Here is a 22419-nt window from a genome sequence, read left to right as displayed (position 1 = left end):
GTTCCCTAACCACTCATCTTGCTTATTTTACAGGAACTTTAGTTTCTTTACTGATAAGATTGGTGTGCTTCATAATAATAACAACCATGTGAGAACCAAATTAAATATGGAAATATACATAATTGTAAAATATCGTACCCAGTTTCTAGCACCTAGATATTTCATTAGTGAATAAAAAAAGAAAAGCCTCTCTTACTGATGCTCAGTAATATAAAACATTTAAAGAATAAACTCAGAATCTTTGCTATAAGTAGAAGTTTTTGAAATGATATTACCCTTAAAATGTTTGAGTTTGTAAGCGAAAAGTCACATTAGGAATCAGCTTTGATCAAAACAAAAGAATAATTCTTATAGCAAGTAAACCATTTGTATGATAATTGTCCATGGATCTATAATAAAGCTTAAATTCTCCAGCCAGGCTTTTACCTCTACCTACTGCTACACTGTATACCTCTCCTCAACTTCACTTTTTCATTTGTTTTGCCATTTAGATTGTAAGAGTGTGTTCAGCTCTCCAACGCCATCGCCGCCTCTCGCTCGCCGAGCTCCAGCCGAAGGAGAAGGGGGTAAGTAAGGAGGTCTCTACACCATGGCTCGAACAAAGCAGACTGCCGGCAGGTGGTAAAGCACCCAGGAGGCAACGGGCTACAAAAGCCGCTCGCAAGAGTGCGCCCTCTACTGGAGGGGTGAAGAAGCCTCATTGTTACAGGCCTGGTACTGTGGCACTCCGTGAGATTAGACGTTATCAGAAGCCCACTGAACTTCTGATTCACAAACTTCCCTTCCAGCGTCTGGTGTGAGAAATTGCTCAGGACTTTAAAACAGATCTGCGCTTCCAGAGTGCGGCTATCGGTGCTTTGCAGGAGGCAAGTGAGGCCTAGCTGGTTGGCCTTTTTGAAGACACCAACCTTTGTGCTATCCATGCCAAACGTGTAACAATTATGCCAAAAGACATCCAGCCGCATACGTGGAGATTGTGCTTAAGCATCCACTATGATGGGAAACATTTCATTCTCAAAAAAAAAAAAAAATTCTCTTCTTCCTGTTACTGGTAGTTCTGAATGTTAGATAATTTTTTTTCCATGGGGTCAAAAGGTACCTAAGTATATGATTGCAAGTGGAAAAATAGGGGACAGAAATCAGGTATTGGCAGTTTTTCCATTTTCATTTGTGTGTGAATTTTTAATATAAATGCGGAGATGTAAAGCATTAATGCAAGTTAAAATGCTTCAGTGAACAAGTTTCAGCGGTTCAACTTTATAATAATTATAAATAAACCTGTTAAATTTTTCTGGACAATGCCAGCATTTGGATTTTTTTAAAACAAGTAAATTTCTTATTGACGGCAACTAAATGGTGTTTGTAGCATTTTATCATACAGTAGATTCCATCCATTCACTATGCTTTTCTGAGCTGTCCTACATGCAAGTACATGTTTTTAATGTTGTCTGTCTTCTGTGCTGTTCCTGTAAGTTTGCTATTAAAATACATTAAACAAAACAAAATAAAACAAAAAAGAGTGTGTTGAGTATGGTTTTATATCTGCAGAAGGCTGTGGCAGTTTAAACCCACATAAGTTTGGGAGCGTGATTACTTTTTTTCCCCCACCCAGAGCCCAGATTGACATGAGAAGCTTCTTTGGCATCTTTCTCTGCTTCTGGGTAGATTTTTCTATCCCTCATTTTCACTGAGAAAGTAAATTTTTGAGGGTCAGGAGAGGATGGAATTCATTCTAATTCTTCATTTTGGGTTCTTCCCAAAGCCTTATTCCTCTCCAGGACTTCTTCCTGTTAAGCCACTTTGTATCTTTTTGTCCAGAGCGATCAGACAAGAGTTGTGCTTGTCCAAAAATTGGTTTATCCCAGTTGCACTAGTTATTGTAATTATGCACTATAAATTAAGTACTTTGTAAGCTGATTAAATGTGACTGCAAAAGAAGTAAAAGTGATCCTTTTACTTGGAAAATTTTTTCCTTTTGGAAATATTTGCTGAAGGTAATGCACACATAATATAGGCATGTAGGTATGGATGAAAAGATTAGGAGAAAATAATCATTAAAACCATAAAAGATTTAGCTCCCAGATTGTTTTACAGTTGTCTTTAAATCTCAACACCTTATTAAAGAAAATGAACCTGGCACTTACTGATGAGGCAAAAAAGGTATAGTTTATGAAAGCAGTAATATGTTAAACTCCAATCTGCAAATCATGTCAGAGGAAAAGGCTTTATTCTAAGTCAAAAGATTAGCTTTTCACTTCAAATAAAAATTTTAAATACATATAAACGATACTTTATGATTCTTCTCTGTGACCAATATTCTCATTTGTCCGATTGCTACTGAATCGAATCAAATCAAGTATGATGGATTTTATTGTACTATCTTAGAACAATACCCAACACAAGCACTGAATAATACAAAATGCATGTTTAAATTATTTTATCTTACCCCCAACACACAGTTATAATCAATCTATATTATGCTTACTACTACTAAAATTACTCACTGTTTAGTCACCACACTAAGATGTCCCTGGAACCTCAGCCTACTGCATTACTTAAGAGCACCACAGTGCCCAAAAGGAATCTTTTCATTCCTGTCACCTGAGACCTTGGGAGAAAAAAAGCCTTTAGTCCACCATCTATGCACAAAGCTGGGGAACCTCTTTCTTAGCAAAGGATTAATACATTTTCTCTAAGCAGATAACTGTATCGCTAGAAACATATTTTAAAAAGACCTGAAACAAAGTATTGCACGGACAAAGAACAAAGAAAGATACTGTTTCTTAAAAGAAAAATTCAGTAAACATGTCAATAATTCTTGGAAGAATAGGGAAGCTAATATTCTACAAGGACTTTTACTCATTATTTATAAGTAGAGGCAACACCTCATTTATATCTCCTTATTTCATACAGAAGAGCTAACACTGGCAGAAATGGTAAGTTTTCGATTTCTTCATACTGGTTTTACTTGTTTTTCTAGATTCCACCTTGGGCTTTCCTTGGGACCCAGCTATCCAGCCTAATCCAGCCAGTCTGAAACAAACAGCTGCATTTAGAACTCACTGTTGACACAGCAATCTGAGTTATATGTTACACGTTTTTAAAAGGGTACGTGAACCCATTATTTCCCAGATTTCATAGGAGCCACTTCCTTGGAGCAGGCTACCATGACCAGCCAGACTCAGGGGATCCATCAGCTCCTTCAGGCAGAAAAACGGGCCAAGGACAAGCTAGAGGAAGCCAAGAGGAGTAAGTTTCACCTGTGAGGGGTTTGTCACGAAATAAACGAAGCAGTGGAATGCAGGGATAAGGACAGACTTTTGGACGAGGCAGACCTTGTTTCAAACTTTGGTTTCTGTACTCCCTGTGAGACATTTGCCCATTCATTAAAATTACCCAGCTGTATATCCCTTATGTCTAGTGTAGGAAAGAAGTTTCCTCATTCAGTTCCTTTTGAGAGGCCATGAGCTCATGGACATTAAGATCATAGAGACGTGGGCTTAAGCCTTGGCTATGCTGTGCCTCAGGTTTCTCACCATTGTTAAGAGATAGCCAACTTCCAGATTGAATCTGCTTATTTCTGAGTAAACTTGAGCAAATTATCTATTTTTATAAGCATCAGTTTCCATTTCCATAACACTGGAATAATAATAGCTTATTCTCATCCCTCTCAATAGCTTTTTAATATCTAATAGTTTAAAATATTTACGTTTGATTCTCATTTTCTACCTCTCTTTTTGTTTTTGTTTTTATTAATTTATTTTTAAGAGATGGGAGTCTCAGTATGTTGCCCACGCTGGACTCCAACTGGTGACTTAAGAGAGACTGCTGTCCTAGCCTACCAAGTAGCTGGGACGACAGGCACTTGCCCGTGTACTCAGCTCTGTTTTCATTTGGTCATGCATTCATGTACTTACACATAGAATGTTCTCAGTGAACTCCAACCCCCTTCCTATTCTCTTTGATACTCACAGCAGCCAAATGAATAGGATATTAATATAATTCCCAATGTATGCAGGAACAGAGCTAGTGATTTGTTCAAGGATATATTTTAAAAAATAGAAAAAAATGTTCCAGACACCATGCTCATTGCTTATCTTTATTCTTACAACCTTTACTGAAAATGCAAAAGTGATGCTTAGAGAAATTATACAACTTGTGTAATGTCACACAGAGGGTAAATGGTAGAGACAAGACTTAGATTAGCTATAATTTCCAAGCCCAGATCTTAACCACTGCACTTTATAAAATTCATACAATTTGTATAATAAAAAAACTAACATGTCTCAGATTTACAACTGGAATTCAGGTTCCCAAAGCCAAGACATTTTTATTTCACTGTCCCATTTCGTGTCACCTCATTATTCAATCTACAGTAATTTGTAGCGTCATTCACTCTCTTTGTGATTGTCTGTCCTGCCTCTGCAATTAGATTCAGTCTGGCAAAACAGGGGCCGTATCTTTAAAATGTTGCTTATGTGACTCTTTGAATGAATGTAGTGATGAGATTGGAGTAGGTACTGAATTATTTCAATGTAATGAAATGAAGAAATAATATATTACAAGCCAAGAAAGGAAGTTAGTAAGAAGTCAGGTACACTAAGGTTTTCAACCACAGGTAAAATCATTTTCTTTTCTTAAGATAAATTGATTTCCTGAACACTCAGCAACATGGGCATCGACAACAAAAAAGGAAAGACTCCAGGTGGAGCTGATAGAAGAGGAAAGGAAGAAAGTCAGTGAAGACAATGTTTTCCTATTTCTCAATTTCTTTTTCTACAACCAAGTGTGGAATTGGCTGCAAGATGATATGAATGCAGAGTACTTTTAGAGAAACAAAGCAGTTCAGGACCTGTGGTTGAAACAGCATAGAAAATTTGCCCTTTGAAAACATTTCAGGGTTTGGTTTTTTCTTTTTTTTGGCAGAGTTTGGGATTGCAGATGATCTGGGCTCTTTGCAACCTCCATCTCCCAGGCTCAAGCTGTACCTCAGCCTCTAGAGCCGCTGGGACCACAGACGCACACCACCACTCCTGGCCAATTTTTGTAGAGACGGGGGTTTCCCCATGTTGCCTGGCTGGTCCCAAACTCCTGAGCTCAAGAGATCCACTCGCTTCTGTCTCCCAATTGGGATTACAGGCATGGGCCACCACATGGGCCTTTTAAAAAACTTCTTTAGCAATATTTAAAACACTTAGAACAGAAGACCAGATAATTTAAAGACGTGATAGTTATGTTGCCTTTGCTTCCTCGTTATGGAGAATACAAAATGAAATATTGAGTCCATATTAATCAATATTATTGTATAATTCAAACATTTTTACCAGCTATTTCTCCTTTTTTCAAGTCATTAGAGAATAAAAGTATTGCTAATCATGCAAGTTATTTTGGGGTGAGAACCAGTAAAGACAACCTGCTTCAAATTTCAGAATAAAAATAAAAGCCAAATTTATTTTCCTTTCCTCTAGTGAATACGCTGCCCTTCGGCAATCTTTCCTCAGAATTCAGTATTGAAAAGTACATTTTGCCTTTTTTTTTTTTTTTTTTTTTTTTTTTTTTTTTGAGACAGAGTCTCTCTCTGTCACCCAGGCTTCAAGCAATTCTCCTGCCTCAGCCTCCTGAGTAGCTGGGATTACAGGGGCCTGCCACCATGCCTGGCTAGTTTTTTTTATATTTTTAGTAGAGACAGGGGTTTCACTATGTTGGCCAGGCTGGTCTCGAACTCCTGACCTCGCGATCTGCCCACCTCGGCCTCCCAAGTGCTGGGATTACAGGTGTAAGCCACCACACCCAGCTCATATTGTTTTATTTATACACAAAAATGTTCATTTCATTTGCCAGTAACTTAAAATACCTGCATACTTTTATCTTAGTGTACCATGTCTTTTTCATGAATATTCAGGTGGGTATTCAGCCAGTAATAATAAATATCCAGGCTTTAAAGACATTCTGGAAAATATTTGACTTTCAACAACTAACCTCTGCACTCAGTTTTACGGAGAATGTCAGCCTGTCCTCTTTGCCTCAGAAAGCACAGGTTTTGAGGTCAGTTTTAACTGGAAAGAAACTGTTTTCTTAAAGCTGTCAGCAGGTGTTACAGTTTATAGCTACAACAGCTTACTCACATAGGCAATCTATGGCAAAATAGAAATATTACCTTATATCTAGGTATGTTATAACTTCTGTAATGTTTCAGTAGTTTTTGTTTCGTTTGTTTACTTAATCGAAGAAGTATTTATTGGGTACCTACTAATTCCAAGCCATTTTGATGTTTACACTGATGAATCAGAACTAGCTTTTCCTTAAAGAACTTCCCAGTGAGATAAATGCACAAATGACTATTTTAAAAAGAAAAAGGACTCATGGTGACAGGAGAGGTAAAAACAGTTATCATTTTAGTAAACCCATATATTTTTGCTTTATTTTTTCATAAAAAGATTCATTTGAAATTCTGATACATTAAGGCAGAATGAGGACCAAGAAGTCACAATAGTGAACACCATTGCAGACAATCTGTGTCATTTCCTTTCTTAAGTCCTTTTATTTGAAAGACTCTCAGACACTTAGGCATAGAGTGTAAAACAGGACCCTTGAACATATTATTTTTAAGAAAAAGAGAGGAGGAAGGAAGGGTGAGAAAGAGGGAAAGAGACAGAAAACAGCAATTCACATGTTAATCGCTTCAGGAAAATACAAGATTAACAAAGTTATTTATATATTATGCTGCAAGAATGTTAATATATTCCATTAAGGAAAACTGCCTCAGAGCCTGGTGCAGTTGCTACATAATGCAGTATATGGTCTAAGTGTTTTGCTTTCAGGGATACAGATAAGGGATTATGAACTGATGTATCAGGAACTCTTCAGAAGGCCACGAGGTCTACAGAAATTGGATATGCAGGTCTCTGCTCTCAAGAAATCCACCAGCTACTGAGAGAAAGGAAATCTGACATGGACATAGGCAGGATTGTGGACAGGCTTCAGAATTCAGACTGGGAAGTAGCAGAGTATAAAAGCTTTGGCTTAAGTTGAAAACCTATGATTTTTAATGTCATTTAACATCTTCGAGTTTCAGACTTTTTCTGCAAATAAAAATAGAAGTCCTAATACACACACACGCATACATAAACAATAAAATAAAAATAACTTGTGTGTATTCTGCTTTACTATCTTGCCCATATTTTTCTGATTTTTAAAACCTCTAGGTTATATATTTTTGTATATTACTATAAGTAATAACAATAGAAGAATGAAACAGACTAGAATGATCTCATTCCATTTGTTTTTACCTCTGCTGTAAGTTCTGGGTTTACCTTTCCTAAAACAAAGAGACCAGGACTGCTTCTGGGGTAAGACGACTGGAAATGTTCAAACACTTGTCTTTATCCACTGATTACAGGTCGTATTTATTAGTTAAAGCTGTCACATATTTTTATGTGCAAAACTGCCTATTTTGGTTGAATTTAGATGAAATCACAGTAGTTTGCACGACTTTAAATTATCTTACCTAGATTCAATGCTCTTTACTTAATAAATTGTTCATTAATTAGCACATAAAAGTGGGTGTGCTGGTCCAAGACAAGTTACCTTTTTAATAGGTAACACCTTTTAAAACATCAGAAATTTTCCCTGGAGCTCCAGGTTTGGGGTATTGAATTGAAACTTCAATCAGATCTAGATTAAAAATTCAGAGTACCACTATCAACAGGAGGAAAAGACTTCTTTTTCTCGGAAATATGTTGCATTTTTACTTTTAGTCATGACTTTTCTTAAGAGAAGTATTTACTTCACTTACACCCATTGCAAACTTTTAAAACCCTATAGCTCTGCATGAACACTGTTCTGAAATATTCAAATGCATGCAATTCAGCATCACATAAAGAACTCATATTCCCAAATCATTTCTGAGCAGACACGATAAACTCTCCTACAAATAAACACTCAATCTATTTACTTTGGAAGCTGCAGGAAGTAGCATTTCTGTTTGACTAAAAACTACAGATTGCATTATGGGATATAGATAGAAAGAAATAGCAAAAAAATAAATCGTAAATTTTCCAACCTGGAGATGAGAAAAATTGAACAAGCAGCTATATTAAAAATGTCCTAAAAGCTGTGGACAACCGTCACAAAAGTGAAAAACATACCACTCTAGTTTTCTCCCAAAATAGTATGGTCAGTGGTCATTCCCTACAGCTGCTCTGCCTGGGTCCCCATCTAACTTCTGCTTCTTATTAGCTGTGTGATCTTGGGTGGGTTACCTGTTAACCTTGCTGTACCTGTTTCTTTGGCCTCAAAGTGGAGATATTAACAGTACCTACCTCATAGAGTTGTCATGATTGACTGAGTTAACACTTACAAAAGACTTAAAACACCACCTGGCAAAGAGGAGGTGCTCAACAAATTTTAGCTATTAATACTATTTCAATGTCTAATAAAAATAATTTTGTTGAAAAAAACAGCAAGATAGTTAAGTTCTGGAAATTTCTTAAGCATGGTCCTCTATGAGGTCTTTCATTGAGTTACACTTTGGTGCAAAATAAATACTTAAGAAAATATTTCATTCTAGACACTACATCACATAATACTGTAATGCAGATTTATTTTTGTGGGTCTATAGGATGCCAACCATCCATAAGTTTTTCAATCAGCAAATTGCCTGTTTGCTTCCAAATATGCATATATTCTGAATTCTTTCAACAAGCATCTTGATTTAATAAATTCTTCACTATGCAAGGGGATGCTTTTGTTCATAAAGACAAGAGTTTTAATAAACTAATAAAAGTTGTTGTATAAGAATTTCATGGCCCTGTCTTGCATGTTTTGTAGGCCTGTAAATACTTCCTCTTCCTTTATAGTCCACAGACTAACAGAGTATTTGTGAGTGCACTGGGCTTTCATTTCTTCAGGTAGGTAATATTAAAATAATAACCACAGAGCATTTTCTTCTATTAATAGCATTTGGTTATATTCAGTCAAGGAGCTACACAAAACTATTTGTTACATTTTTCATAAGGAAAATATAAGTAGAAGAAAAGCAATTGAAAACCCAGGAAGTGACCATCTGACAGGCGGTAGGTTTAGTCTGAGAAGCTCTAGCAGTGACAGTCAGCAAAGCAGAGTTTGCCTCTTTGTTTTTCTGGTGACATTTCTTTCCTAATGTTTGTAGTTGCTGAGAAAAATAATAGCATTCCTTGAATCAGATTGGTTTTATCATAGCATTGACAACTGCCCAACAAAGCCAAGAAGTTCTGTTTGGTTTGGTTTTGCTTTGTTTTCTGAGGGAAAGAATAGATCAAAAATGGTTGTTACTAACAGAAATCTTCAAACATTACCAAAGTACCCTTTGCTTATATAGCAAATAAAAATGGCTTCTGAACTGTTCGTGCATATGTTTGTCAGGTGGCACATTCATTTCCATACGTATTCTTTCCACAGCAGGAGGGTATCTGGCTTTGCCTCCAATGTTCAACTAGCATTGTTTTCTCTATGCTCCTTGCCGATTCTCTGCATTGTTTCTTAGGGATGCTGTAATAAATTACCATATACGAGGTGCGTTTAAGCAGAAACTGATTATCTCGCAGTTCTGGAGGCCAGGAGTCCAAACAGAAGATGCCAGCAAGGTTGGATCCTTCTGGAGGTACTGAGGGAGAAACACCATGCCTCTGTCCTGGTCAGTGGCGGTGGCCAGCCATCCTGGGCACTCTTGTCTTGCACCTGCTTCATTTTCATCTAGACCTCCATCATTACACAGCCTTTCTCCCTGTGTGTCCGCTCTGACTCTATGTCTCTCTATCCAAATTTTCCTTATAAGGGAAGCAGCTGGTGGATTTAGGACCGATCTTAATCCTTTATACCTCATGTTAACCTGATTACATCTACAAAGACCCTGTTTCCAAGTAAGGTCACATTCACAGGTACCAGGAGTTAGGACTGCAACATATATTTTCGGGCAGCACAATTAAATCCTCTAACTGTCAAATCCACTTGACCACCTTGAGCCCTTATTTTATTTTCTTTGTTCCCCTTTGTTTGTTAAAATTTCTCAAAGAAGTTGCCTATATTCCGAGTGTCTACAATTTTTTGTTCCATTTTCTATTGAACATCTCTTCCTATAACTCCAGTAGCTTCTCTTGCCAAGATCACCAGTATTGCCAAACCCAATGTTAATTCAGTATCTCGTTCACAATTAGATCCTCCTTTCATCTTTGAAACTCTTTCTTCATTTGACTTTGGAACACTCCTCTCATGGTTGGCTTCCTGTTGTCTTCTCGATTTTTTTTTTTTTTTTGAGACAGAGTTTCGCTCTTGTTACCCAGGCTGGAGTGCAATGGCGCAATCTCGGCTCACCACAACCTCCGCCCCCTGGGTTCAAGCAATTCTCCTGCCTCAGCCTCCCGAGTAGCCGGGACTACAGGCATGCGCCACCACGCCCAGCTAATTTTTGTATTTTTAGTAGAGACGGGGTTTCACCATGTTGACCAGGATGGTCTCGATCTCTTGACCTCGTGATCCACCCATCTCGGCCTCCCAAAGTGCTGGGATTACAGGCGTGAGCCACTGCGCCCGGCCTGTCTTCTAGATCTTTAAAGTCGGGACCCCAATTTGGATGTTCTCTTATATACTGGCAAGTACTTCTGAGGTGATCTCATCCAATCTCATGTCTTTGCATAGCAGCTCCATGTTGATGACTCCCAAACTTAATATTCCCAGCACTCATTGCTTCCCTGATCTTTAAGTTCATATAAACATCAGCATCATTATTGGATGTTGAATAGGCATAGCAATGAAATTGCAGTATTGACACTATCCCCCAAATAAAATGGTGTCACCATTGTCTCATCCCTGTCTCTTGCTCATGTACCAGCTCCACCTCCAAAATATACCCACCCTCTTCTTGCCAGCTGTACTCCTACTTTATTTCCAGCAATTATTAACATTTGCCTGAACAGTTGCAAAAAATTTCAAACTGATCTTCCTGCTTCTCCTTGACCCCTACAATGTATTTTCACCACACCAGCCAAAGAAATCCTTTTAAATCACAAGTAGTAGTATGACACACCTTGGCTAAGAACCCTTCCTGAATTTAGCACTCCAAAGACCAAAGTTCTTACCATGACCCCTGTGAGGTCTACATGACCTGATCCTGCTGCTGTCTTTCTAATACCATCTCCTTACATTCAACCACCCTGTTCTCTTTGTTCCAGCCAGGATGGTGTTTTTGCTCTTCCTTGAGCATGGCAAATATCCTCCCACCTCAGGGCCTTTGCTCTTGCTGTTCCCTCTGCCTGGAACACTCTTCCCTTTCAGATATCTGCATGACTAGTTGCCGAATTCCTTTAGGTCTCTGTTCATGTATTATTTCATCTGAGAGGACCGATCTGTCTGCAGTAGAATCCACCACCATCTTTCTCTACCCCTAATTCTTTCTTCATCATCATCCCTGTCATATTATATACTTATTGTCCATCTTCTATTTTTATCTCCCCAGCTACATTCAGAACACAAATTCCATGAAACAAAATGTTTGTGGTTTTCGCTGCTATATCCTTAGAGTTACAATAGTGTGTGGCACAGAATAGACAGCTAGTAATGTTGGTTAAATATCTCTTATTTTGGTTCTCTGTCTCACTTGATACTGTTGGCTATGTCCTTCTTGGAATGTACTCTTCTGTCTTTCGGGTTCTCCTATTTCTTTGATTACTGCTGGCTCCTTCCAAGCTTCCTCCTCCTTTTCTTGAAGGTTGAGCATTAACATCCCCCAAGCTGAGAACTTAACCTTCTTTTCTCCTCATTCTGTACACTTTCCCTTGATTTCTGTCTATATCCCATTGCTGTAAGTAGCATAGATACAGGACCCAATGACTAACATGCAAACCTCTGTCTTCATTTCAGACCTTCCTCCTGCATCTGGTCTGCCCAGCTCTCCTCTGCACGCTTCCACTTAAATATCCTCTGGGAAGCTTACAGAGGTTTCTCTAGTGACAGCCTGAGGACTTCTCAAAATGATGCTTTACTCCTGGCCTTCCTTTTGAGCAAAAGGCCCCAGGAATTGGACCTGTTTTCCTAATAATGATTTAAAATAATTAAAGAACTACTTTTATCAAACGTTTTATATACATTTTTTCTAATCCCTCCAATGAGTTTTTATAGTAGATTATTAACTTTGTCTTATACATGAGAAAACTCAGTCTCAGTAACTTGCTTAAAGTTACAAAGCTTCTAATGTTTTATTGCAGTGACGCCATTGCATGATTCTGATTCCCTTCGATGATAAATGAAATCCTGTCTTCTCCGTCAGGAAAAGTCTAGAACAAATTTAACAATCCAAGCAATAAAATGAGATTTCTCTGCATCTCAAGAACGTACTGCCTCTGGGGACAGTCAGTTCACTTGGCCTATCCTATTCAGAAGGCCAGGGAGTTTCCATCTTCCAGCATTACCCTTTGTCTCCTACAAAGAGTTCAGTTTTAACCTACCCAAAACTGATTTTTTAAATCCTTTTCCCACAAATCACCTAAAAATCAGTCCAAATGCCCTTTTCTCCCCCGTTCTGGTCGCAGCAGGCATGTTTTTAATGCTTACGAAGAAGTAAGTATAATTTCGGAATTTGGCAATCTTCTTACAGGGAGAGAGAAGCAAGCTCCAGGTTAATACAAGTGGATTTGATGCATGCCATTTTGCTTCACCTCTAACAGAACAGTCGGCTTCAGGCTTCGGTTTTTTTCACTGGATTAAATCAGGTGGAGCATATGCAGGCTCTCACACAGCAGCAGCTGCTGAGTCTATCCAGAAAATTGCTGTGCCAGCAGCGATTTCCCCGTGGCTCTCGCGTTTAATTGAATCAGAACCAGCAGGTGACTGGTGCCATGACAAGGGAATCACAGACACTCTCTGAGCCTGTCACCCTGTGACAGAGCTTAATATACAGCCTCTTAGTGAAGCGCTGAATTCTGCTTACGGGTAAGGCACACAGGGCCTTTCCTATGATTTTTTTTTAATGTGCTGGAGAGGCATAACTTTAAAACCACTATTTTTAGATATTATGCAATTAAGATGGAGAATAATGAGGCAAGTGATTTATTTTGTAAAATAATTATGTATCTTACAACCCATTATTACTAAAAAAATTAATACCTTAATATTCTGTATTTTGGTCCTGATTTATGTAACTAACCGTATATATTTATATAAACACACATTTTCTAAAGTTTTTTTTTAACTAAAATATGTGGCAATTGAGCAGATGCAGTTCAATCAAGCGGAACATTAAGCTAAATCTTAATCATAATAGTTACTGATTTTACATTTTCACTTTCAAGGCATTTTTAATTTGTCTCAGAAAGGGTCAGTCAATAGTTTTTATGTAATATATAGTATATATTAAAAATCAGATTCCCAAATAAACAAGTTGAAGGTTTTGCTTAAAGTCTCATTCCTACCATTGATTGCTGTCTAACATATTTTAGTAACAAAAAACCTTTAGAGAACATGTTTTTATATAAATATATAAGGTTAGTTACATAAATGACAAACAGAGATAAGGAGGTGGGTTGGAGATCAAGGAATCGTTTTTCCTCCCAACATATCATTGGTTTATTCTGTTCAGGGACAATCTCTGTGAATAACATATGTGTAGCTGTCAGGAAATGGTTACAACTATAGAGAATGAAGGAATCAGTATATATAAAATGGTAATTAGCATTAATTAAGGAAAAGATAAGCATTTCTATTAATGTTCCATTAAGCCTCAAGCAACAGAAGAGCAGTAGTTTTCACCTGACCTTGGATTTTAAAGAAAGTGTAGTCAAAGCAAAATGTCTGTTCCAAATGAGGTCTTTCCAGACCATTCAGGGGTGGTATGCATTAAAAGAGTCACATTTCAATTTGTAATGCAGTGACTCTATTTTTATTCCATATACATACAGTGACTAGTGAAGCAGCTCATACTTAGAAGGGAGAGAAATTGAGAAACATCTCGTGCAAATGCTGCAAAGGTTGATACATACATAGGTAAATGGCAGACAGATAAAAGTTTACACTCAGGTTTTCTTTTATGCTACTTAATGAGAACACATTTTTTTTTTTTTAGTTCAGAGTCCTTTACAATATAACAAACGGTTGACAAAAATTGTAAACAATACTTAAGAAACATTATTAAAGGAAAAAAACTATTAATGGGCAAAAGAATTGAGGTATTTTACTGAAATCAAAACACAATAGATTCATAGAAAAAAAGAATTTTAATGTAGTTCAGAGTTTCTTTAAAGTTTTAATGATCATGAAGCATTAGTAGCTAAGCTCAAGGTGGTAGGTGGAGAGAGCATAGCACCAATTAATATCAGTCTATAACCCCCAAAACTTACTCCTGTCATCAAAAAACTCATGTGCTCAGCTAATGATTACCACAGCATTGCGTTCGTCTAAAACTTTCGTTTATGTTGTCTGCTAGCTTAAGGCTTACACCTTTGCTCTTAATAAAAGAAAAAAGGCTACTTAACTAAATCTCCTAATCATTAAAAACAATTGGTTTTATAGCCACTTTCAAGAAAGTTCCCCTCAGAGAAAGTTACAAAAAAAAAAAAAAAAAAAAAAAAAACTTTGATGATTGTGAGGCTTAATCAAACATTGTAGAGTCAACAAATGGTAAGAAAAAAATCCTAATAAAATGTTTCTAAAAATTGTAAATTAGTTTGATAGAGTCTGAGTTGAATGTTTGTAGTGATTTTGGAGATCTGCCAGTGTTAAATAGGATCCAGTTGGTGTGGACTGAAGGATTCTGGCAGCAAATCAAGACCGAAAATCTGACCAAATAATGTCTTTTTGAGTAAGTGACAGTTAGAATCTGTTCTCTGGCATTACTGCTGTGAGTAAATGGACAGATATTTTATTTAAACATCTAAGTGTGAAAAAAAGTTGTCATTTACATGTCCTAAAGAATTCAATAGAAAAAAATTACAAAATTTTCAAGGTCTATTGTTTTTTAATAAAGTTTGCCATTCTAGAAAAAAAATCATCAAAAAATAATGAAGAATGTACCCACTTTTTAAAAATGAAGCTTGCAGCTCCATATACATGTGTGTGCAACACATACATATATATATGCACACACACACATAGTTGTTTATATATATATGTCTTTGTTATATAGGGACAGAAATATTAACAATGATATATATGTCATTATTAATTTTCAGGAAAAGGAAAGCGATTGAAGCAAGCCAAGGAGGAAGCAATGGTAGAAATTGACCAGTACAGAATGCAGAGAGATAAGGAGTTTCGACTAAAACAATCTAACGTGAGTAAGAAAGTCAGCACAGTTTCTTATGCAGAATAGATAAGACCTTCATATTCATAAGGCGTAACACGGAATACCGAGAGAAAAAATATGCTGCAATTGAGCAGATACAGTTCAATCAAGCTGAATATCGAACTAAATCTTAATCATAGTAATTACTGATTTTACATGTTCACTTTCAAGGCATTTTTAATCTGTCTCATAAAGGGTCAATCAATCGTTATGATATAATATATAGTATATATGAAAAACCATATTTCCAAATATACGAGTTGAAAGGATTTCTTAAATTCTCCTTCCTGCCACTGGTTGTTGACTAACATATTTTAGCAAACAACAACTTTAGAGAACATGTTTTTATATAAATATATATGGTTAGTGACATAAACAACTAACATTTCCAAGATTTACAAAGGACCAAAGTAGATATTGTTACAAATTGCTGAAAAGACTTCTGGTATTTTCTGATTATCTTTGCAAATGGCTGACTCATTCATTAAATCTTCCTTTTAGAGATAAACAAATGCTTTTTCCTACACTGGCATATTTTAAAATATCTGCAGTTTACTGTAAATTATAAACGCGTGAAGTCTTTGGAGCCAAAATCCTCCCTTCCATGTTGCAACATGGTCTAAAAGAAAGTGCTCAACTCCATGTGTCATAACTAAATTTTATATGAGATTTTATTTTGCCCTCGGTAAAAATATAAACAAAGCTCTGTGCAGAAGTCTGACATTGCAAATAAATTATAAGCAATTTGGAAATCCTCTTTATTTACAACTTTCATTTTAGTGCTAATGGATAAGGAGATCATGTAGGATTAAGTAAATAGGACCACTTGATCATAAAATCTTTCTGATCAAATAAAATAAAGTCCTTTCTGGAATAAAGTAGACCACTCAGCAAAAATAAATATTTTTATCAATGTTTGATAATAAGAAATCCTAAAGTCCTAAGTTCATACAGCCCTCCACGATTGGCCTTTGGCCATCTCTCTCACCACACTTCCTACCATCCTGGTCTTTATTAGTTCTGTTCTAGCCATATTGGCCTTCTGTTCTTCCTCAAGAAGACAGAACATGCCCCTACCACAGGGCCTTGTCATGTACCATTCTCACACTCTGCATTTCTTTTCTTCAGATACAATCATGTTTCTTTGATCTCTGTTCAATTGTTAGCGCCTATTCCTGATCACTTCATCTAAAATCGTGTCTGTCATAAATACGTACCTATTGTAGCCCATTGTTTCCCTCATAGCACTTAGCAGTATCTCACATTTTTTATATTTACTTTTTTTTTTTTTTTTTGCATATTGCCTATCTTTCCTTCTGGGACTTTAAACACCAAAGGAATCATTTATTTGTTTTTTTCTCTGTTTTCCTAGATATTAGAACAGTGCTTGCCACACAGTAGATATGTAATAAACATTTGTTGAAAGAATAACATTTTTTTTTTGCTTTGCCTCCTTATTGAATCCTGTCCTAACCATGATTTATTAGGACCTGAGAAAATAATCATCCTTAACATTATCCCACTTTGATTATCTTACATAGGATATTTCTGATGTAATTATTTCCATTTTTTAAGTAATGACAAAACTGATTGTAATTTCAGAAAGTGCTTGTGTTAAATCTCTCCAAACATTATTTCTCCAGAAGAATCTTATCAGATATATATCTTGTTCAGGTTATTTGTTCTCTGCTTTGGTTAATAATTAAATAATTAAAACTCATAGCTCTCATAATTAGCAGTCCAAGCCAATTTTACAGCTACTTGATCAAAAGCTCACATAGAAAGGTCAGCATATTTAAGCCTTGTCTATTTTAAGCATATTGTAAAACCATTAGCACAGATCTTCTTTCCTTGGCATGACCTCCATATGTCAGGCATATTGCTATTTCACTTAAATCTCATCTCATTAACCCAGGGCAATTAGGAGGTTTGGGAGGAGACCCAAAAAACCAGCTTCCTGTCTGCTGTGGGTGTTGTATCTTGATGTTACTTTTTTGTTGCTTTTTAGCTCTTGTTAATACATGTACTTTTTCAAGTGCCTGACTTCTCAACAGAAGCAGGTATCCTAATGTGGGCTGTACATGAGCAAATATTGTTTCATCAAAAATCTATTTATCCCTTCCTTATTGCTATCCAAGATAACACCTTCTACTAAAGAAGATATTACATTGCTAAAAAGAAATCTGGACTACAGTAGAAAAATTAAATCTGTTGTTAATACAAGTAAAACTCAGATAGATCATGAATCTAAATAGAGAACCTGAAAATGGTTGCCTTGGGCACACTGAAGATCTTTATACCTTTACTCTTTCTTCCTGAATTTATGTCCCAAGAACATTTTATTTCCTGAAAGCAATCACAAATTGAGATCACAAAACTGTGTTTTTCATATGACAGAAGGATCTGAACATTTAAACAACTTACAAGGAAACATATTGAATGTTTAAATATTTTCCATCACCATCAGTCATTACGCTGTTAAGCTATATATCAGTTTCAAAGCTGACATTTTGAAAATTAACATGGAGAAGTTCTCACATGTCACCCTTAGACAAAACGTATCATTACACATTACAGAATTATCAACTACTAATTTATACATTGTCCCAAACATTCAGGTGACAGGCTTCCACCAACACGAGCAACAGAACACAGGTAATGAGTTCTCTGTAGTATCAAGAGATCTGATCATTCCACTCAACACAAAAATGTGTATTGAGCGTCTACTAAGTGCCACACAGTGCTTAAGGCACTTATAATACATCAAGGAACAAGCCAGCACTGATTCTTGCCTTCGTGTCACTTACATTCCTTCACTGAAACTCCTACATGGGTTAAATCAATAATCTGCCTGCAGATACCAAGATAAGGAATTCTTCCCTAGGAAAACCATTTAAAATAGTGTATGACTAGTCATTGTTACAGTATTGCATAGGAAACGCTGTAGAAACTCAAATCACTGGGTATCAAATAAACTCAGAAATAATATTTTGTTTATGCCGGATGAAACAGGATTACGGGGGTATTGCAAGAGTATTACAATGTTTCTGAAAATACAGAACAGATTGGAAAAGTATGAAAAGTACAAGTAGGACAGTCAGTGAAAATTATAATCACTAACACATACGGGTTACTTGTTCAGAGTTAAACTTCTTTTTGTTTTTTTTTTTTTTTGGAAATGGAGTCTTGCTCTGTCACCCAGGCTGTAATGCAGTGGCACAATTTTGGCCCACTGCGACCTCCGCCTCCCGGGTTCAAGCGATTCTCCTGCCTCAGCCTCCCAAGTAGCTGGGATCGCAGGCATATGCCACCTCGCCCAGCTAATTTTTGTATTTTTAGTAGAGACTGGGTTTCATGATGTTGGCCAGGATGGTCTCAATCTCCTGACCTCATGATCTGCCCGTCTCAGCCTCCAAAAGTGATGGGATTACAGGTGTGAGCCGCCGCAGAGTTAAACTTCTGTGCCACATGTCATCTTTATAAGTTTCTCTGGAAAATGATTATGGTGTCTCCGCAAGCCACATTAAGAAATCAACTAATATTAACAGCTGCCATCTATTGCTGCAGTGTCCAAAATGGTGACCACTTTACATGTGGCTACTAAGCACTTGAAGTGTAGCTAGTCCCAATCAAGATGTGCTGCAAGTGTAGCATACCAGATTCTAAAGTCTTAGTATGAAATAAAAGAATGTAATAATTTTTTAATTGATTGTGTGTTAAAATGTGAATATGAGGTTAAATATATTAAAATAACTATAACTATTTCTTGTACATTTTTAATGTGGTTTCTAGAAAATTTATAATGATATATATATGAGTTGCCTTTGTGGCTCATATTATACTTTTGTTAGACACAACTGCTCTGCCCACTTACCAGTGAATCTGGTTTGCATTTTACGGTATCTTACCAAATGGGATATTATCCCTATTAAGAAAAAAATAGAGAAACTAAGGTTGAGATTAACTTTTCCAAAGTCATTCAGAAAGGTTACACTAAATTAACCTAATGACAACTATTTTTAATACTGTCCTAATGACAACTATTTTTAATAGTTTCACAACAGTTTGCTTTTAATTTTTTGCCACTAGAAGACATTGAATTTAGAGAAAAAAAAATTTTTTTTTAAGTTTGGTAGAATCCCATTTAAGATACTAAATTTAGAAGAAAAATTTTGAGCTTGGTAGAAACATTTCAATAAGTAGTTCTCTTCTATTTTAAAATTTCTTCTTAGCAAGGGAAATTTGATCCATATGTTTCTGCTTCTTGTATACTCACTTATCAAAATGTTATTCTTCAAAAGTTATTTGATGTCTTAGAAGCTGCAACTTCTCAAAATTATTTTCTTTGAACTGAGAAGACCCTGTTGCCTGGACTGTAAACAGAAAAGAACTTGAACCCAAGAGCCTCAAAGGCATTTGATTTCAAGCCTAGGACTCAAAAAGATCATGCAGATTTTAGAATTTAGAATAGTTTAACAATCCTGAAGTAGAAGTCAGTGGAGTCTCTTGGATTAAATTAAATGCATACTTTTCCTAAACACTCACAGAAGGAAAAAGCAAACAAACATAAAACAGTCTTCTTGCCTTTAAAATGCCATGTTTAAGAAAGGCTGAATTTACAAAGGTGATACATTAGGAGTTGATTGTTTGCTTTAATAAAGGCTAACTTTCAAAGTGTTTCACTGCAGAATTCCTTTAAATTGTTAACTCCCCTGATGAAATTATATTTTGATCAAATCATTTCTGGATAAAGAAGCTACAAGGAAAGAGCTTATAATGGAAAAGACTGAGAATCACTGCCATTAAAGAGCAATTAGAAAGATATATTACACTGTCTAAAATTATAATGTAACTAAATGAACAAGCATACTCAATTTGAAAGAAACACAACTTACACTAAAATTTTCATGACAATATCTATTACCCAAAAAAATCCACTTGTACTGTGAGGCACGGTGACTCATGCCTGTAATGAGGGAGGCCAAGGCACTTTGGGAGGCCAAGGCAGGAGGATCACAAGGTCAGAAGTTCGAGACCTGCCCAGCCAACATAGTGAAACCCGGTCCCTACTAAAAATACAAAATTAGCCAGGTGTGGTGGCACGCATCTGTAGCCCCAACTACTTGGGAATCTGAGGTGGGAGAATTGCTTGGATCCCCTGGGTGACACAGTAAGACTTTGTCTCAAAAAAAAAAAAATAAGAAGGAAATACACTTGTGAATATAAAAGTATCTTATAGGGCATATTGTGACTGTCTTCCTGATAAACAAGACATGGTCAGTTCAGATAATGTATTTTAAAAATAGAAAAACCAGTTATTCACTCAAAAAAAACAGCAAAAGTGGGTTTAATGGTATCTTTCAACTACGTTTTCCATTTATAATTCAGAAAGTAAATAATGGGAAAGATATGGAAACTGTTATAAATACATGAAAAATACGATGGAAAAGGACTTCTGGGCATAGTTTCATGCTTATAAATGTGTATTCAATTTGTACCATGTAGAGGTCGGTTAAAAGTGAAAGTAATCTGCTATGACCAGCTTCAATATTTTATGAAAGTTCATCCTTCCCACTCACAGCATTGATGATCTTGTCTGTTCTCTGAAAAAAATTCTAGATAAGGAGTACATAATTGTGCACCATAGGACAATCATCAGTAAACAGGCTAAGACAAATTTAACTTGTAAAACAATAAATTGCATTATGATGTTGTGAATTTTCTCTGTTTGGTTTTGGTAGATAATGGGCTCTCAGAGTAATCTCTCAGATGAAATAGAAGAACAAACACTAAGGAAGATACAAGAACTTAATGGACACTATAATAAGTGTATGGAATGTGTGATGAAACAGCTCTTGAGCATGGTCTGTGACATGAAACCAGAAATCCATGTGAACTACAGAGCCACCAAGTAAATGTACATCATATTTTTTGAGGAAAAAGAAAAGGTGTATGAGTGCCACCTAGTTGCTTATGGCTTCATGTTTTTATATTGAGAAATTTGAAATGTAAATCTTAAATTTACATTTACAGAAAATGTGACATAACTCATACTTTGGCATTGCATTAAACAAAACAAAATACAACTGTTGCTATATCTTTCTAGTAATAATTATGACCTTATAATTTATCTTGGAATAAGTCAAGAATGCAGAAGAGGAACATGCTTTTTAACACTTGCAAGAAAAACATGGTCATGACAGCTTTTTAGTGGGTGTTGGGTTTTTTTATTTCTTCTCCTTTTCATCAATTTGAAAACACACTCTTAATTCTGTTAAAAGGTAATTTGCTAAAAGATAATCTTTAAGCAGGATATGCTTATGACTCTTCAGCAGATCTAAAAATGAACATGTCAAGGGTTTTATTTACTTCAGTAAGCAATGAGGAAACCAGTAAGACAGAGAGACAGATATAAAGAATTATGGGTTATATAGCCATTTTTAAACACAGATGGGTTTTATAATCATTCTGTCTGTCTGACCTCAACTAAACTGATATTATTTTTAAGAGAAAAAAGTAAATGATAAATAAGCTGATAACAGATTTTGGAGCTTTGAAAAAAAGAAACAAAAGAAAAGAAATACAAAGAAAACGTCCAGGAAATATAGTAGGTTACTGTGCCACTAGCCCAGTCTCCTAGTTACAGCTAAGCTAAATTATTGTTAAATACTAAGTACTTTGTCAGTGCAATGCATAAATTATCTCAGTCCTACTGCGAGAGCCCTATTAGTGCTCTTGTTTTACAAAACGAAAGACAAAGAAAAAGGAGCTTGCCTGGAGATGCCTGGATAACAGTGACAGCCCGGGGCTTCAAGCTGGGCAATGTGACTCCAGTCTTCCCACTCTTCATTTCTTTCCGAACTACTTACCCGCACTGTTCCTATATTTGTATTAGTAAGAACATGGGTGCTATAAAGTCTTGGATTTTCATGTAATATATGCAGATAAATTTTAATTCCAGCCTAAAGAAAAGTTAATGGCTGGGCGCAGTGGCTCACACCTGTAATCCCAGCACTTTGGGAGCCCGAGGCCGGCGGATCACAAGATCAAGAGATCAAGACCGTCCTGGCCAGCATGGTGAAACTCTGTCTCTACTAAAAATACAAAAA

The 22419-nt window shown here is 36.3% G+C and overlaps 1 protein-coding gene across 2 annotated transcripts; it reads left to right on the top strand.

The window, feature by feature from the left end:
* The first annotated feature begins 3142 nt into the window (after positions 1-3142).
* ATP6V1G3 (ATPase H+ transporting V1 subunit G3) lies at positions 3143-21387 on the top strand. Of its 2 annotated transcripts, XM_017506072.2 has the most exons (3): positions 3143-3249; positions 15198-15298; positions 21052-21387. In XM_017506072.2, the coding sequence occupies exons 1-3, from the start codon at positions 3168-3170 to the stop codon at positions 21223-21225; spliced, it is 357 nt and encodes a 118-aa protein (XP_017361561.1). In that variant the 5' UTR covers positions 3143-3167; the 3' UTR covers positions 21226-21387. The 2 variants fall into 2 exon arrangements, 1 of the variants encoding a protein (XP_017361561.1); XR_005196528.1 differs by lacking the exons at positions 15198-15298; positions 21052-21387 and adding an exon at positions 4643-4726.
* Positions 21388-22419: the final 1032 nt, after the last annotated feature.

The sequence above is a fragment of the Cebus imitator genome, unplaced genomic scaffold, assembly GCF_001604975.1.
Source record: "Cebus imitator isolate Cc_AM_T3 unplaced genomic scaffold, Cebus_imitator-1.0 Scaffold347, whole genome shotgun sequence".
Taxonomy (NCBI): Eukaryota; Metazoa; Chordata; class Mammalia; order Primates; family Cebidae; genus Cebus; species Cebus imitator.
The sequence above is the reverse complement of the archived record's forward strand: the minus strand, read 5'-3'. Positions and strand labels throughout refer to the sequence as shown.